Here is a 15,488-nt window from a genome sequence, read left to right as displayed (position 1 = left end):
TTTCAATCATTCTGTGAACCCATCATTTTTACAATTACAGCTCAACAGAGAGAAAAAGAACACAAAAACTGAAGGGAAAAGTATATTCAAAAATTCAATGGTGCAGCATTGTTAGCACATTGCTGTTCAGTAGCATCACTATGGTACTGGTGACAAGAGCTAAAAACCCTTGCAAGCACATCTCCAGTCCCTGCACCCCATCATCGACGCCAGGCTCTGTCGTTTTCTTCAAGTACTTTTCAGAGTAAACCATGTAGAGCTCCACACACCTCCTTGCCTTCATCTGTCCGATCAGTGCCGGGTAGCCGATCTCCACAATGCTGACTGTATCTTCATCATCATCCTCATCAGAAGCTGCTTTTCTGAGAGCCTGTGGAACTGGAGGCACAGGTTTGGCTTCAGATTCATCAAGAGGCCTTTGAGTTGAAGGTGAAGAGGTCGAGGTGTTCTCTGCTGTGCTGCTGTTGCTCTCTGTTGTGTTGCTGCCAATGCCAGTATGTGGTGCAGCAGCTGTTGTGGTGGCTGTGGATGTAACTGGGATGGTGGTTGTGGCAGCTGGGTTGAGTTTTGGCTTTCGATTCTCCACCGGCAGAAGGTCTGTTCTCTTCATGCACGAGTCCATGAAGCTGTCGTAGGTCTGAGGGGGTTGGCTGTACCTGTAGTCTCTGCCATAGTCATCGGTATCAGTAGACCTGACACCATATCTCCTGTACATGTAGTGGTTGTAGTAGTACTCCTCCTGGGGGCTATGGAAGTTGAAGTGAGGACGAGGGAACCTCCCCAGCCCGTAGCCCAGGGCCATTCCTGCCATGGCGCCTCCAGCTGCTGCCATCACTGCACTGCGCCCAAACCCTCTGGATCTATCTTGGGGATAAACGCCCATCCCCTGAACTGAGTGGGAAAAGGGAGAGCCGCCCCCAACGCCGTGGCCCCCATATCCAAAGCTGCCTCCATAGTGAGGGCTTGGGATTTTGTTGTTTGGGTTGTAGTTCATGTATCCACCTGGATACCCTCCATGACCACCATACCCTCCATAACCTCTTCCATATGGGTAGCCCTGTGCAGGATAGCTTCCTGCTGGGTTTCCCGGCTGCTGGGGGTGACCTCCTTGGTAAGGATAACCTCCAGGTCTGTCTGGCTGCTGGGGGTAACCTCCTTGGTAAGGATTGCCTCCAGGTCTGTCTGGCTGCTGGGGGTAACCTCCTTGGTTGAACTGTTGTTTACCCTTGGACTTGGTGTCCACATTGGTTTTTGTTTTGGGAGTCTTTTTAAACAGATTAAGCCCTATTCTTTTCCTGGCCATGGAAAAACGAATGTTGAAAAGAAGAAACAGGCATAATGCAGCGATCACAGTCAGTTTCATGTTTGCACTGCAGAGGAGGCAGGGAAATAGATGCGAAGAGAACAGTGAAAATATGAAGGAAAAAATAATTACATCATTAAAAAACATTCTTGTTCTAAAGAGCTATCGTGGAAAAAAAATGAATTTGCACATTTCTACTGAACTGTTGACACACACCATTATATTAAAAGAAATTTAAATAGAACGCATTATAACAACTATTAAATTCAAGACAATCTGAATTTTCTTGATTATTCATTTGGCCTATACGAACAAGCAGTGACAAACACCCGCGCAGAGTTCCCATGGCCCGATTAAACTATCACATATGAAAAAGAGTTATATTGTTAATAAAATGTGTTTTCTTCTATCAACTAATCAATTAAATTACCATTTGTTAAAGGTCTGACACATCGAACTACATCATGCAGCACCTGTTCTAGCCAATGGGTTCAACATGAAGCAACGGGTCTGAAATAGGTGATGGGTTTAAAATAGCACAGACTCTTCAGCCTGAGCTCAATGCCGGCAGCAAAATGTTTGTGATCCATGTTGTTTTCAAGGCTTTGCGCTTTAAACGCCTCTGACCACCTAAAGAAACACAGTAAGTAGTGTTTATGCATGACGTCATTAAGGCTGAGGGTCGATCACTGAGAGAAAGTAACATTCATAAAAATAACTGTGAGGGTTTTAATGACTCACTGTTAAAACATTTTCAGAAAAAAGTTTCCCTGATAAAAGCTGTGTACATGACAAATGATCTGAACAGTGAATACTCATAAACACATGGCTACATACTGACCTTGTGCTGTCGGTGCGTCGCCAACACTGCTGTTTCTTTCTTTAGATCACGTAGGTTAAAAAACAATTTAACTGCCCCCACTCCCCCTCCTGCCCCTTCAGTGGGTCAAGTATCTGCGAGATTCATTTAAGTTAAAGTAGCAGCAACATTGAGGTAAAAATACTCCATTACAAGAAGAGAAGTACTAACAACAAATTGTAACGACCATGTAAAATGGCCCAGTCAGTGTAATGTTATCAAAGCGTTGTAACTGGATTTTAAAAGGGAGTTGGTCAAGGTGGTGCCTTTTTAATCAAAGCATATTTTATAAATGTGTAAATTAATCATTTAATCTGAATACTAACTACAACTGTTACAGGTCTAGTTCTATATGTATATTTACACACAGATGCATATATACTTAGAAACATACGCACTCACAGTGGAATCAAAATCAGTGACATCTGTGACACCAGCACGAAACATCAACAAACAATATGATGCTGCTGAATGAAAAGGAAACAAACACTGTTCCATTAGTGCTGTTACTTAGTATTAGATGAGTTGTATAATACTTCCTGTCCAATAACTGCTGTAAGAATTTTTCACAATAGGTGTCAAAGCGAAAATATGAAACAGAGTCATTGTCGTTTGTGTCATTGCAGCACAATCTTTTAATCAGGCAGTACACAGTACTGCAGCCATCAAACAAATCAGGAAAACTTCCAGATCAACAACATGAGACGTCTTTCTCGACCGGTCGGTGACATGTGCAGTTTCAGAATAACTCAACACCTGCTGAAAATCCAGTTTTTCTCACCTTTAGATCACAGGGACTTCACTGGTTTACTTACAGGTTTGTTTTTATGACCACAATTAAAAACCAGATGGATGTCAAATGCACTGAGTGCTGATGGCTGTGGTCACAAGTTAAACTGAGCTGAAACTTTCAACCAGAAGAAGTAAAGGGGAAAAAAAACCTGCTTTTCAGCCTGGTGTTAAGTCACCCTTTACAAAGCACCATTTGTTTCTAAAGAAAACTGCTATAAAAGCTGCATGAATCAGTTCACATCCACTAGAATCCTCGGGAGTAATCAGAATCCAGAAAACACAAAGATAAAGCAACTCGTCGTTTTTAAAAATTTATTTTCTTGATCTCCTTCACACCACGAGTGGAGATCTGACTGAAAATGTTTTTCCATCAGCATCAACACTGGCGATTATAAGGAAATAATTTGGATTTGGATTGAAAATTGGGTCAAATGGGAAAAGGAGACATTCCACTCAAGAAAAAAATGTGCAACAGGGCGCTTTTAAACTCACTGAGGCGAATGATCAAAGTGCAAACTGACAAAATAAGAGAGAATCGGTTCTTTGATGAAAAATGCAAACACGAGCCCAATCGCCCTTTAACCTTAGGCACATATGTAAAACCAATTATTTTAATCTTCATTTGCCATCAGTGTGCTTAAGAAGGATCCTTTTATTTATGGCCTCCACCTGTGGGAGGTGCCTATGGATAAATAGCAATGAGCAAAAATGGTGGAGACACAAACTTTCATCGAGCTGCGACGAAATGAGTTTCTCCGATGTCAGATGTATGAAGGGGAATGAGTGGGTTACAAACACACACATAACTGTTTCTGTACAGTACACATCTATGCGGTAAACCTTCCAATAAATCCTGTAGGGTCATATAGTGTATTATTACAGCTTAAAGAAGGAGGACAGTCGGGTGAATCAGTCATAATGCTACACATTGAACTCTTTTAGTGCCACAACAACAAAAATAACAATCTCATGTGTGGCTTCAGGGTTTGAGCTTCTCCCCCACGTTAGTAGTTTATCTTTATGGATAACATCAAGCATTTACTCTTTTTAGATTAGAGAAATCTTAGCATCATAACATTAAAAACACAAACCATATATGCAAATAAAACGTGTCATTATTTGTTTGTTTTTTTGACAGATTGTCCGTTCAGTGGTTTATCAGTGGGAGCAGACTTCACTTTACCACAGTCACCTCTGAGTTCAAGGAGTGACACCTCTATTTATAACATCCCTGTCTTCATTTGCTAATTAAAGCAGCAAGAAACTACACTATGTTCAGAGGCAGGGCCAGTCTGCATCAGCTGCTCCACCTGCTGACTAAATGAGATTATGACATTCTGCCTGAACAGTTGCAGGTTCAGAATGTGCCGTCTTTTAGTGTCTACTTCAGCATGACGTTGGGACACAGCTACTAAACCGAAATGTCCAGCAGAACCCGGGTAACTTCTCTTTCGTCCTGAACAGGAGTTAAAATTGCAAATAAAAACAAAGTAAAACGGCTAAAAGAAAAACTGTCCAAACATTTTGAAGAGACATTAGGCCTTTTCATAGCAAACTGTACAAAGCTGCAGCTGCTGCAATGTAAGACGGGGGAAATATACAAGATATTTACAAATTTACAGGAGGAGGAGGAAGAAGAGGATGAAGAGGAGACCCACTAGACCCCAAGGAGACACAATCAAGCAAGACAACTGACCAGGATCAGCCATGGGCAGTTTGAACGTCCCTCCTTGGACATTAAGTCAAACAAACTCATAACATCAGTGGGCTGAGTCCAGTGAAATTTCCGGCTGGTTTGTCTCTAATGGACAGTGACGGAGAACGGACTGCACAAACGTGAAAATAGATGGTTGAGGGTATGAAGAAGCCGCTGCTGAGGCGAAGCAGATCTTTCCTTGTGTTAACAGTGAGAGTGATGAGAAGCCAATGTGACTCCTGGATGAGTTGTTTCATCTGCTGTTTGTCAGAGACGCTTGAATGAGAGGTATTTTACAGAGGAGCTTTAAATTAATTGAGGTCTGCTGAAATATAAACTGTTAATGGCACCATCACTCCCCCTCCCTGAGGACACCGGTCTGAGCAAGTCCATCTCTCCTTCAGTCCTGAGGCTCCCGCTCCTCTTTACACACCGTTGGCACTCATCTTGCTCTTCTGGGAAACCTCTGTCGCTGCTTTAGCCTGTGGGACAAACGTCACGTGGCTTAGTTTAACCACAATATGCAGAATTTCACGTTGAAAAACAGTCAGGGGTGTTCTGCACAGTGGGATAATATACAAACCCTCATGTCTCTCAGAGGACAGAATTTGGATGCTACTTGACAGAAAATTTTAGTATTTTAAAATGTATTTGACCAATTTAAGTCTTTGTCTTCAGCCTTATATCTGAGAAAGAAACACACCCTAATATGAGGAATGGACGTTTAAAAGAAATGACAAAGACATAAAAGTGTCAGTCAGATAAAGAACTGAGTGAGGAAGAGTGAATAAAATACCTTTTTAGAAAAACCATGGCAACAGACTTTAAATGTTATTTGATGTCATGCAGTATCTCTTTAAAAGAAGATGATGGTTGGTTTATATAAAAAAGAAAGTCACTGACAGGTCTATATTTAACAGCTATTTTTAAATCCTCACACAGTAACTTGCTGATGATCAGTTCCTATCTGGCCAACACTTTCTGCATTTGTGAGTGTGACTCTGTCAAAACACATTTCTTACATATTTATTCTGCATGGATAGATTACTAAACAGGTTCCCAACCGGTTTCTGTACATAACCCATTGTATGGGAGTGCTTAATGTCCCCAGGAATAGCTTCCGTGAGAGTTTAGCACATTAGGAAGATCACGGCCAGGAAGAACTAACTGGATTCTGAATCAGTAAATCCCTCACTGGTTTCTGTGGGCAACAGATAAAGAACAGTGGGTGCTCACCTGAAGGACTTCAGCAGCGGTCAGTGGTTTGTCTGAGACCACAGGAGCCTTGTCCCTCAACTCCTCCACCTGCAAAGATTCACAAGTTATTAACATGGAAGAGTCCTGCAGGATTTTATGGTTCTTCTACACAAACTCCCCCTCAAGACTTTCTTGTATGTAAATAAATAATAATGGATGAATATCATCCAAATTTTATATTGATTCGTTCGTTAATTTCAAACAATCCAGTTGATAATAAATAAATTAATAAATTAATAAAATCACCAGATGATTAATCGTCAATGGTTAGTTTTTATGTATTTGGTTTGTTGGGAAACGTTTAACAGTTTGATAGCTTGATACTCTATAGGGAGCTACTGGAAGCAAACCTGTTATCTTAGCTTTGTAAAACAACGAGAAAAAGAAACAATAAAGAAAGCAAATAAATGTAATTCCCTACATGCAGAACTATTCCTTAAAGAATCTGGAGAATTTCCTCAACCAAGTTTTCCAAAATAAACAAAGAACAGCTCAGATCAGTGATTGAGAAAACGTTTTGTATACGTCCGTGTTTCATGAATTTAATAAATCTGGTATGAGTCTGGGTATATGAAAATACCTCAGGTCTCCACTGTGATTAGAAACAGCTGTTCACTTGCTCTCATATGAAAAGTACATCTACTGTTATGGCAGAAATCTATTCTTTACTGCAGTTCTGAAGTTTCCCCTCCACCATCTAAACTCCTCTCACTCTGCTGTGTTTGAGGAGAGCACTGACCGATCTGTCTTTGATGATGAGAGCAGGGTCGGCCAACATGTCCGCACTGACTGAGGCTGAGCTTGTTCCTGTGATCTCCACAGGAGCAGGAGTAGCTTTCTGCAAAAATAACAACAAAACATCTGATAAGAAGACTAACCCATTAATAAACGAATGAAAATAGTCATTACTAATTAAGTGACAGGTCAAGAAACAACGTAGTTATGAAACAGCTTTTGGTAAGGAGAGCAAACACAGAGCATACAACAGTAAGAGGTGTACCAGTTACTTCCGAGCTGGAATGTTAATCTGGGTACAAGTTTCTCTAATCTGTACATGAGGGAATGTGCAGAGGTTTGTAAGATTTGAAGTACATTGTAAAGTTCAAACCTCTAGTTTAGGAACAGGTGGGATGACGGGGGGTTTTGGTTTGAGGTCAGTCAGGTACATGGCTCTGGAGAGCAGCAGCAGTGACGGAGGAACATTCTCCTTCAGGTGCAGGTCCAGCCACTGATGGACGAGAAGAACATTTACTTAAGGAGATCATCAACAAGACATAAGAGGTTTGCCTCTTTAACTTGGCATATTTTGCAACCATGCCTGCTGGTACATTTAAAAGACATTGATTTGTTTTAATCGTATTTATCCTTTGTTAAGACACAGAGGTCGTCACTGGTCCAACAGCTTTTGGTTCGCTGAAAAAAGAAATTGCATAATTCAGTTGCTCACCTGCTGAATCTGCAGACGTAGCTGATCGGTGGTGAGACCCAGAGACCTCATCCCACGACTACGACACGCTGCCTGTAGTTCTGACACACTCATAGCTGGCACGCCTTCTGCTGCAATCATCTGTGAAGACATGAGGAGAGGGAAGTTAAAAAATGTGGCACAAGTGGGACAAAAGCTTCACATCAGGAGGGACTGCCATGGCTCTTTATCTGAAATAAACTAATTAAGAGGACAGCAGAGGTGAACCACTGTTCTTTCTTTAAAGTGGTGAACTAGTCGACAGCACAAAGTGTTACAACATATTTGCATGAATGGACTTCTAAAGTATGTTTGCCTGAAAGATAGACACAATTCTTAAAACTGGTCCACTTGTGACAATAAATAGCAGCTGTAAAGAAAACAAAACAAAATGGGATGGTGTGACACTTCATAGTTTCAGAGGCTTTGTGTACTTCTTGTCCTTTGTCTCACCTCATCGTCTGCTTTGATGGTCCTGAGCTGCATCATCAGCTGAAAACGCAGCAAGTTGTTGGTGCCGATGGGCTGCAGCTCCAGCAGTTTGCACAGAGCCACCAACTGGGGGCGCTCCAGGTGCTCCAGCGTCAGTTCGTCCTCAAACAGCTTCGAAAACCGGACAATGTCCTTCGTGGTGGGCTGCTCGCCTGTGCCTCGGACCTGACGGGGACGCACAGATGTCACTGACTTGAAGCAATGAAACCATCCTGATCATGTAGCCATGGTTAACCAACTGGTTACAGTTTTAGAATTAATTAATTGTTTAAGTCATTATTTTCAAGAAAACAGAACTATTTTCTAGTTTCTTAGTTTTCTGTGACAGTGAACTCAACATGCAGGTTTTCGACTGTTGCTGGCTGTATTTTACCTTTTGAACGTATGTGGAGAAGCGCTGGGTTTCATCATCTGTCTGAGCTTTAGCCTTGTTTCTTCGGGCCATCTCAGCGATGGTCTCTTGGAGAAACTTGGCCAGTTCGAGCTTCGCAGCCAGACCCTTCTTCTGCTTCTCCTCCTGCAGGAAGAGGGGAGAGGAGATGCAGGTTAGCTTTAACAATATACTGTAGTTCACATACAGCAACAGTGTGATGTACTCACTGGCTTCACAACCTCAATACATTGTGTTTATTACATATCCTCTGTGGTTCGATATAACACGTTTTAAATGTGGCATTTCAAATATGCAGTCACTGCCTGAGCAGTCATGTACCAAAACCTGTGGGCAACTGCAGATAGTCAAAAATTAAAGTAGAAATATGATTAAATTTGTTTGAATTGCAGGTTGTCAGGAATATTGTTCGTTTTCCTTCGTGTGTAGCACAGACATACATATACTGTTGTGTTTATATGATTTTTTTTAATAGAAAGGCAACAAATAAAAACTTAATTATTATAAAAAATACAACTAAAATATTCATATTTTAGATATTGTTAATAAGAATGCAGTTATAAGTCATGTAACAACCATTAACGAAAGAGGACCACATACATTTCCTAATAGAATTCATACAATAGACACTAAATTACAATATATAACTGACATTTCTCTCTGGTATCTTCTGCTTTGTTTTCACCACTGTATTATAATCTAGTATCACAACGGGCTGCTATTTTAAGCTTCAAATGCAAAGGGGCTGGACACCTCTGTGTTGACCAGGAGCATGAAAGCATATCTGTGAATCACTCAGCCGTGCTCCAGTCCGGCCAGGGAACATCACATCTGACAGGCCGACTAGACCAAGTACAGAAACCTGCTGTTTACAGTAAATGTAACATTTAAAAATACATAATTACTATATGATCATGAAGTTATTATAATTACAGATACAACTGCCCAATCAATACGTTTTTAAAGGATTAGATCCAGTGTTTATAAAGCTTTGTTACGCATTTTTGCAGGTTATTCACATCACGGATCTGTAAGTCAATTGCCACGATAAGACAAAGTCAGCTGCTTGCACGGCCAAAGGTTCTTAGTAAAGCAGCCACAGGCACTCCTGACGAGTTACATAATCATGAACCCTGTCGTTCAGGAGCCTGTGTGTGTGTGTGTGTGTGTGTGTGTGTGTGTGTGTGTGTGTGTGTGTGTGTGTGTGTGTGTACATATCCACATGCCTTTTTGGATTCCGTCTCAAAGGTGGAGGGCAACATCTCTGGGAAGAGTTTCAGGAATACGGGCAGAAGAAACTCCATGAAAGGAACGATGATAAACAAAATGAATGGCACCAGACGGAACAGGTCAGCACAGGTCCTCAACAGCTGTAAACACAAAAACAATAACAATGCACGTGAGCCAGTATTCACACCGGGGCAGTGCTGCCACTGCCCAAGTCTGTAAGATCCATTACACAAGCCCTGAAGATCTGCCAGTCCTCATCTAAAATAGCCCAAATATAATTTTACCATGGCATGTGCACAGCTTGAATCACTGAGCCTGCCTGCATGCACCAAAACCTCAATCAGTCAGTCAGTGACATGTACTGTAAGAGTTTGACCTTTTTCAATGAGCTACCACTGTCTTAGCGTTTGACCAGGCAGCGTTTGACCAGTTTACAATCACTTACAGTGGAGCTGCTCAGCAGCTTTTTCTAAAAGCAACTAAACAGTACAGGGATTAATTGTGTGAATTAAAATAAATAAATAGAAGCTACAGCTGAACCACCAGGAGATGTGTAACACTCAGCACATTTGAAATATCTATCAACCATGTTTAAAGAATATTATATTGGTGTCCCAGAATCTGTTAGGATCTAATAACTATTCAATTTTATGTATATTTCATTTAAAAGTGGGTGATCTTTCCCCAAAACATACACATTTTTATAAAACACACGATCACGATCCATCACAATTGAAGTCTTACTTCCCAGTTGGAAAATGTATAGTGGAGATCATTCAGAATTAAACCAGCCGATATCAGCTTCCACCATTTAAAAGACCCAGGCAGATCAAACAGGGAATCTAAAGTGTGCGCATCTTAAATCCCAGATCTGTGGCTTTGTTCAGAGAACAGAAAACTAGTCTGCTGATGGAACACACTGAACACACTGCTTAATCCTGAATAATAATTTACAGAAAGGTCTATTCAAACAATTCCAGACACAACTAGTTACCTGCTCTTACTCACATTTTTATGAGCTCTGGGACATAATGTGTACATTCCTTATTGACAGTCAAGGGTGTGAAACATTCACAAGGAACACTTGCATCATTTTTACACCCTTTTTACATACATGAGTGCAAGAAAGAATTGGAAACACATTTCTAAATAATGTATGAGTATATATAATAAGAGGGTGTTAAGCTACGGTCTGCAAGTCGGCTGAGAACTACATGCCCATCATGGCACGCACACAGCTACTGTGGAAACTACCAGTGTTGGGATGAGTAGTGCTGCAGGGAATGGCCCGCTGATGCTGCCAATGGCCAGTCTGACTATAACAGACGGGTAAATGTGTTTGTGTGAAAACAAGCGGGTGAGTGTAACAGCAGTGCATCAGCCGTTTACACAGCTCCAACAGGAAGTATCAGCACAAAACACCAACTTAGAGATCCTTTATATTACTGTTTGCAGTTTTTTTTTTTTTTATTGGTCAGGCATCTGTGGGAGGATAAATTAGACAATGGTTGGCCACCACAGTCTCTAGGATAATTCACGTGAAACACTGCAGTACAACACTAACCTCCATAATAAACATAATGGTTGAATAAACAACTCCCAGACAGTGTCAACAAAAAGTGCTGCAGATCAGTCCCCACAACAAACTCAAACACCACTCACCTACTTTAACATCTATGCAAGAATCATGTCAAACACCACAGAGAGAGTCGACAGATGAGGGCCACACAAGTGGAGAGCTCAAAACAAAACCTTGACTCAGATGTTGCAAGAGGGTTTTGCCTCTGGCTCATCATATGGCAACAAATCATGAAGATGGATGGAGAGAACAGCTGCTGTCGTAAAATCTTTAAAGTTCATGACCCTGAGCTTAATGGGTTGGTGCCAGTATTTATATAAACTGTTTATTTATCAAATGTACAGAGCAAATGCTACATGGAGCTGTCTGGAAATTAAATGACCTACTGTATATCAGGATATGAGATTTTGCTCATATCACACAGCCCTGCTTGGCACTGCAGTTCAAAGCTTAAGAGAAAATAAACCCTGTAAAATGAAAAATACTGAATAATCACACCCCATAATAAACATTAAACTTCTCTTACCCTTCTCCTCTCCCTGCGTGAGAGCAGTTGTCCATGTAACAGACTCCACACCATCGTCCCTGCTATGTTAATGTCAATCCCAAGTAACCGGAAGCCATTGTAGTAATGCTTCAACTCATCCACAATCCTCTGATACAGAGACTTTTTCGCGACCGCCTTCTCCTGCACGGGAGGAGCAGTAGCCGCTGTGGTGGTGGTGGCGGTGGCGGATGCTGGAGTGGGAGCTGATGGGGGCTGAGTCTGGGGAGCAGTGGACACAGGGTCCTTTTTCGTCCCAGAAGAAGCATCCTGGTCAGCAGCTAATGGGGCCTTAGTGTCCTCCTGTTTTATATCCTGGAGCCAAAAACCTGAGCTGTGTAGCGAGCGGGCGAGCAGGGCGGAGCTGTGGCCACGTCCGAGGGCGTGGCCTCGGTAACAGTGGGGGTAGCCATAGCGGGAATGCCTGAGTGGGAATGAGGACAAGAGGTGGCGAGGAGGGTCTATGTGGAGATAAGCTTTGGAAGACAGAGAGGAGCAGCTGTTCCTCTTGGACAACAAATATGATCCCCTGTTGACAGAGGCAAGAAAAACTGGTTAGATATTACTTCATATTCTGCAAGAAAACACCAGAAAACATGCACATACATACTCCCATATGTATCTGATTACCTGACAAGTTGATCAAAAATGCACAGTGACAGTTTTGATAATTAATGCATCAGTTAATAGAAAAGGTTAAATATTTTGTTCAGAACTTTCCATGTTTCCAAGTCATCTCTATAGATTAGTGTATAGCTTGGACAAAACAAGATATTTAACAGACAACATCTAGGGTTCAGATAAATGGTGTTATTACCAGTTCCATTTCCAAAAGTCACTGTTATAAGTGCTAAAAAACTCTATATAAATGTCTATATATCTAAGAGAAGTAGAAACAGACGGATATGGAGTCTTGGGGGTTGATGCCATTACCAAAATTATTTTCAATACCAATATATTGGCTGATAAATGTATTTTAAAAAAAAATAGCAATGAGTCCTAAGATGTCATCACCAAACCCTTATTACAAAGAAATGTAATTATGTCTATATATTTTACAGTTTACCCAAAACCTTTATTGTAAATAACTATAATTAAAAAGAAAACAAATACAAAGTGTAGAACTTGAATTAACAAGATAAACACTTTTTTATGAAAAATGTGAATCCTTCCTGGAATGCATTATTCTGTGAAATACAACTTTCATATCAGCAAACGTAAATGCTGATACTGACGTTTGTGAAAAGCTCTTATCAGCCGATATTATCTGCAGACTGGTTGGGCTCTAATAACAAGTACGTTTTGTACACTGACAAATCTTGTTTTAGGCCAAAGCTTCTTTCTCATGAAAACATGTCCACCTGTATCCTAACACTCTAATACAGGACAGCAGTACATTCAAACACAACCTCAGAAGAGTTGACCTAAAACACAGAATACAAATAAACTGCTGTCTGAACGTACTGGTGAGGTCAGAGAAGAGAAACAGCTGCTACTTAAACAAACTGAGCTTTTGGGTTGTTTCACTGTACATGTCCGACTCTAGTGGCCCAATCTCTGATCCTATGTGTGTGACTGGAGTCAAAAGGTCTCACGGCAACAATCACAATGTAAAAAGAGACACCCTGTGCTTTTGATTCCCCTCCCCTGTAATTGCCTTCACTGAACTTTATGCAGAGAACTATTTGTACATTTTGTCAGTGTGCCCCGGCCTGCTCTGCGTGGCTAGAGCTCTCCTTACATGCAGACAGGTGCGGGCAATGCGTTGCTTACTAACCTTGATCTAGTGACTGCCACGATCACCTGGTGACTGAAGACCGCCATTGTGGGGCAAGATTACAGGATTCTGTTAAAAACACATGGAGAAGGAGACAGGTGTCAAATGACAGTTCATTCACATGGGGCTGCTACACGCGAACTGGAAAAATACAGACGCTGCGCTGCTGAGCTCAGGATCCGCAAGTTCTCCGCGTGAGACAATAATACAAAACATTAGCATGTGCACAACAAGGCCCTGTTCCTCAAATCTACACCAGTGTGAAGACTGATCCATCTGGATGAGTGGAGATCGAATATTTGTATCTGGAAATTAGTTTGTGAATGACAACAGTTCTTGTTAATGATTCAAGCTAAATGTCAACAAGCTAGTATTCATTAGATTTAACGATTTGTTACTTTTGACAGTTCAAGATCGTTTATAACCCACATAATCCAGAATCATGTCATACTAGCAATTAACATTATGACCGGTACAAGTTACCATTACGTAACAACACATTGACTACTAGCATGACACGTGAATTACTCATCAGTGACGTGCATCGGCTTCGTTGCACACAAACACACACACAAACATTACACAAGCCTCCATGCTTAGGTTCAGTAAACGATAACACGGGAGACTTTTAAACAGACGCAACTTGAGGCTAAACTCGGGGAGGAAACCCGCAGCGTTTCGGTGTTTTTCCACTGACTCAAGCTAACCGTGTAGCTGCTACATCAACACGGTCCAAGCGATCCCAAACCAGGGGGGGGAGGCAGTAGAGAGTCTACCCACAAACAAAACACGAAACACATTGCATGTTACCGGTGCTAAATTAGCATCACGCTCGCAGCTGCATTACTAGCCTAGCTTAGCCCGTTAGCTTAGCTTAGCCTGCTGTTGGCTAAAAGCTAACCAGTGAAAATGGCAGCTCACGCACCTCCAGCGTCGAGGACCCAGCTATGGCTGCCGCTGCTGCTGCTGCTGCTGACTGGGCGTAGTGAGGCTTCTCGGTGAGGCGTAAACACCGTGATCCATCCACAACAACCGGCCGAGGGAAACGTGAGCGACGAGAGTAACGACCGAGGTGGGGATAAACCCATTTACGGAGGGTTCATGGTGTCCAGCGCCGATCCTGAAACCTGTCGTGTTGGAGTCCGCTCGGTGTGCGCAGCCTTCGCAGGCAGCTGCACTGGAAGGTCAGGTTCCGCTGCACATGCGCGGAGGAGCTGCGCGGAGCCATCAGAGATCATCCGATCACAGGCAGAGCAGTCACATGGGGGGTTTGAAAAAAATAAATAAAGAAACTCCACCTACTTCTCACACAAGTGGGTGTGAACCTCAATTCAGACAGTTACCTGCTGTTAGTTCTGCCGGGAGCGTCTTCAACATGGGAGCGTTTGCAAATGAAAGACTCACAGAGTCCAGTTAAATGATCACATGTGCACAACGAAACACCAAGAGCCACAGAAACACGATCACGAAGGAGAAAAAACAGCTGCAATGACACAAAATGATCACCAACATACTCACAATGTGATGGGATATTATTCCAATGGGAATAAAAACACAATTACATGATTATAATGACAAATACTGGCAACAAATGCTGAAATGTGCAACAACGGATACACACAAGGTGCAATAACTATAAGATGAGATAAGAGAATCCAGAATTGGTACCACAATGGGGACATTTGAATATTACAGCAGCAAGAGTCAAAAATAGGCATCAGTAAGTAATGATAAGTAACATGCAATATACTAAAGTGTAAGGATAATAATACTTATATATACAAACTAGAACAATATGTGTAGTGTGAGAATATGTACAGTGACTGGATTGCACACCTTTCATTGTACTGTTGACCCTGTGTTTACTTCGACCAGACATGCAAAACAGGCACAGACACACAATTTGACATAGATAAGAGTATCTTTTGTTAGTCTCACTACAGGGAAATATAGAGAAGAAAGAAAACTACAAAGAGACAGAGAGAAACTACAGATGCAAAATAATTACGATTAAAATAACCACAAGGAGACAAAAAAGACCACAAAATGACTACAAACAAACAAAAAAGGACCATAAAGAGATGCAGAATGATCATAAAGCAA

General features: G+C 41.6%; 2 protein-coding genes across 4 annotated transcripts; both read right to left on the bottom strand.

Annotated features, from left to right (window-relative positions):
• Positions 1-20: 20 nt before the first annotated feature.
• LOC117767389 lies at positions 21-2,233 on the bottom strand. Of its 2 annotated transcripts, XM_034594974.1 has the most exons (3): positions 2,145-2,233; positions 1,153-1,370; positions 21-1,104 (listed from the first exon to the last, which is right to left on the bottom strand). In XM_034594974.1, the coding sequence occupies exons 2-3, from the start codon at positions 1,361-1,363 to the stop codon at positions 95-97; spliced, it is 1,221 nt and encodes a 406-aa protein (XP_034450865.1). In that variant the 5' UTR covers positions 1,364-1,370; positions 2,145-2,233; the 3' UTR covers positions 21-94. The 2 variants fall into 2 exon arrangements, with proteins under 2 accessions (XP_034450865.1, XP_034450864.1); XM_034594973.1 differs by having other exon boundaries at positions 21-1,370.
• A 549-nt stretch (positions 2,234-2,782) lies between these two features.
• Positions 2,783-14,588, bottom strand: letm2 (leucine zipper-EF-hand containing transmembrane protein 2). 2 transcript variants are annotated; one of them, XM_034596061.1, is made up of 11 exons: positions 14,311-14,588; positions 13,386-13,454; positions 11,591-12,137; positions 9,482-9,625; positions 8,238-8,381; positions 7,826-8,029; positions 7,355-7,474; positions 7,016-7,135; positions 6,647-6,748; positions 5,887-5,955; positions 2,783-5,132 (listed from the first exon to the last, which is right to left on the bottom strand). In XM_034596061.1, exons 2-11 carry the CDS (start codon positions 13,430-13,432, stop codon positions 5,076-5,078), a joined length of 1,554 nt encoding a protein of 517 aa, XP_034451952.1. In that variant the 5' UTR covers positions 13,433-13,454; positions 14,311-14,588; the 3' UTR covers positions 2,783-5,075. The 2 variants fall into 2 exon arrangements, with proteins under 2 accessions (XP_034451952.1, XP_034451953.1); XM_034596062.1 differs by having other exon boundaries at positions 6,647-6,745.
• Between the last annotated feature and the right edge of the window lie 900 nt (positions 14,589-15,488).

This window comes from Hippoglossus hippoglossus, chromosome 9 (genome assembly GCF_009819705.1).
Source record: "Hippoglossus hippoglossus isolate fHipHip1 chromosome 9, fHipHip1.pri, whole genome shotgun sequence".
Taxonomy (NCBI): domain Eukaryota; kingdom Metazoa; phylum Chordata; class Actinopteri; order Pleuronectiformes; family Pleuronectidae; genus Hippoglossus; species Hippoglossus hippoglossus.
Note: the sequence above shows the minus strand (reverse complement) of the source record. Positions and strands in the feature narration are given on the sequence as shown.

Excerpts from the sequence above, each read along its gene's own strand:
- LOC117767389 (XM_034594973.1), bottom strand. The coding sequence starts at position 1,363 with ATGAAACTGACTGTGATCGCTGCATTATGCCTGTTTCTTCTTTTCAAC.
- letm2 (XM_034596061.1), bottom strand. The coding sequence starts at position 13,432 with ATGGCGGTCTTCAGTCACCAGGTGATCGTGGCAGTCACTAGATCAAG. Across the intron at positions 8,382-9,481 it reads TTGAGACGGAATCCAAAAAG|GAGGAGAAGCAGAAGAAGGG; the intron begins GCATGTGGATAT and ends CTCTTCCTGCAG. Across the intron at positions 7,136-7,354 it reads TACGTCTGCAGATTCAGCAG|TGGCTGGACCTGCACCTGAA; the intron begins GTGAGCAACTGA and ends CTCGTCCATCAG.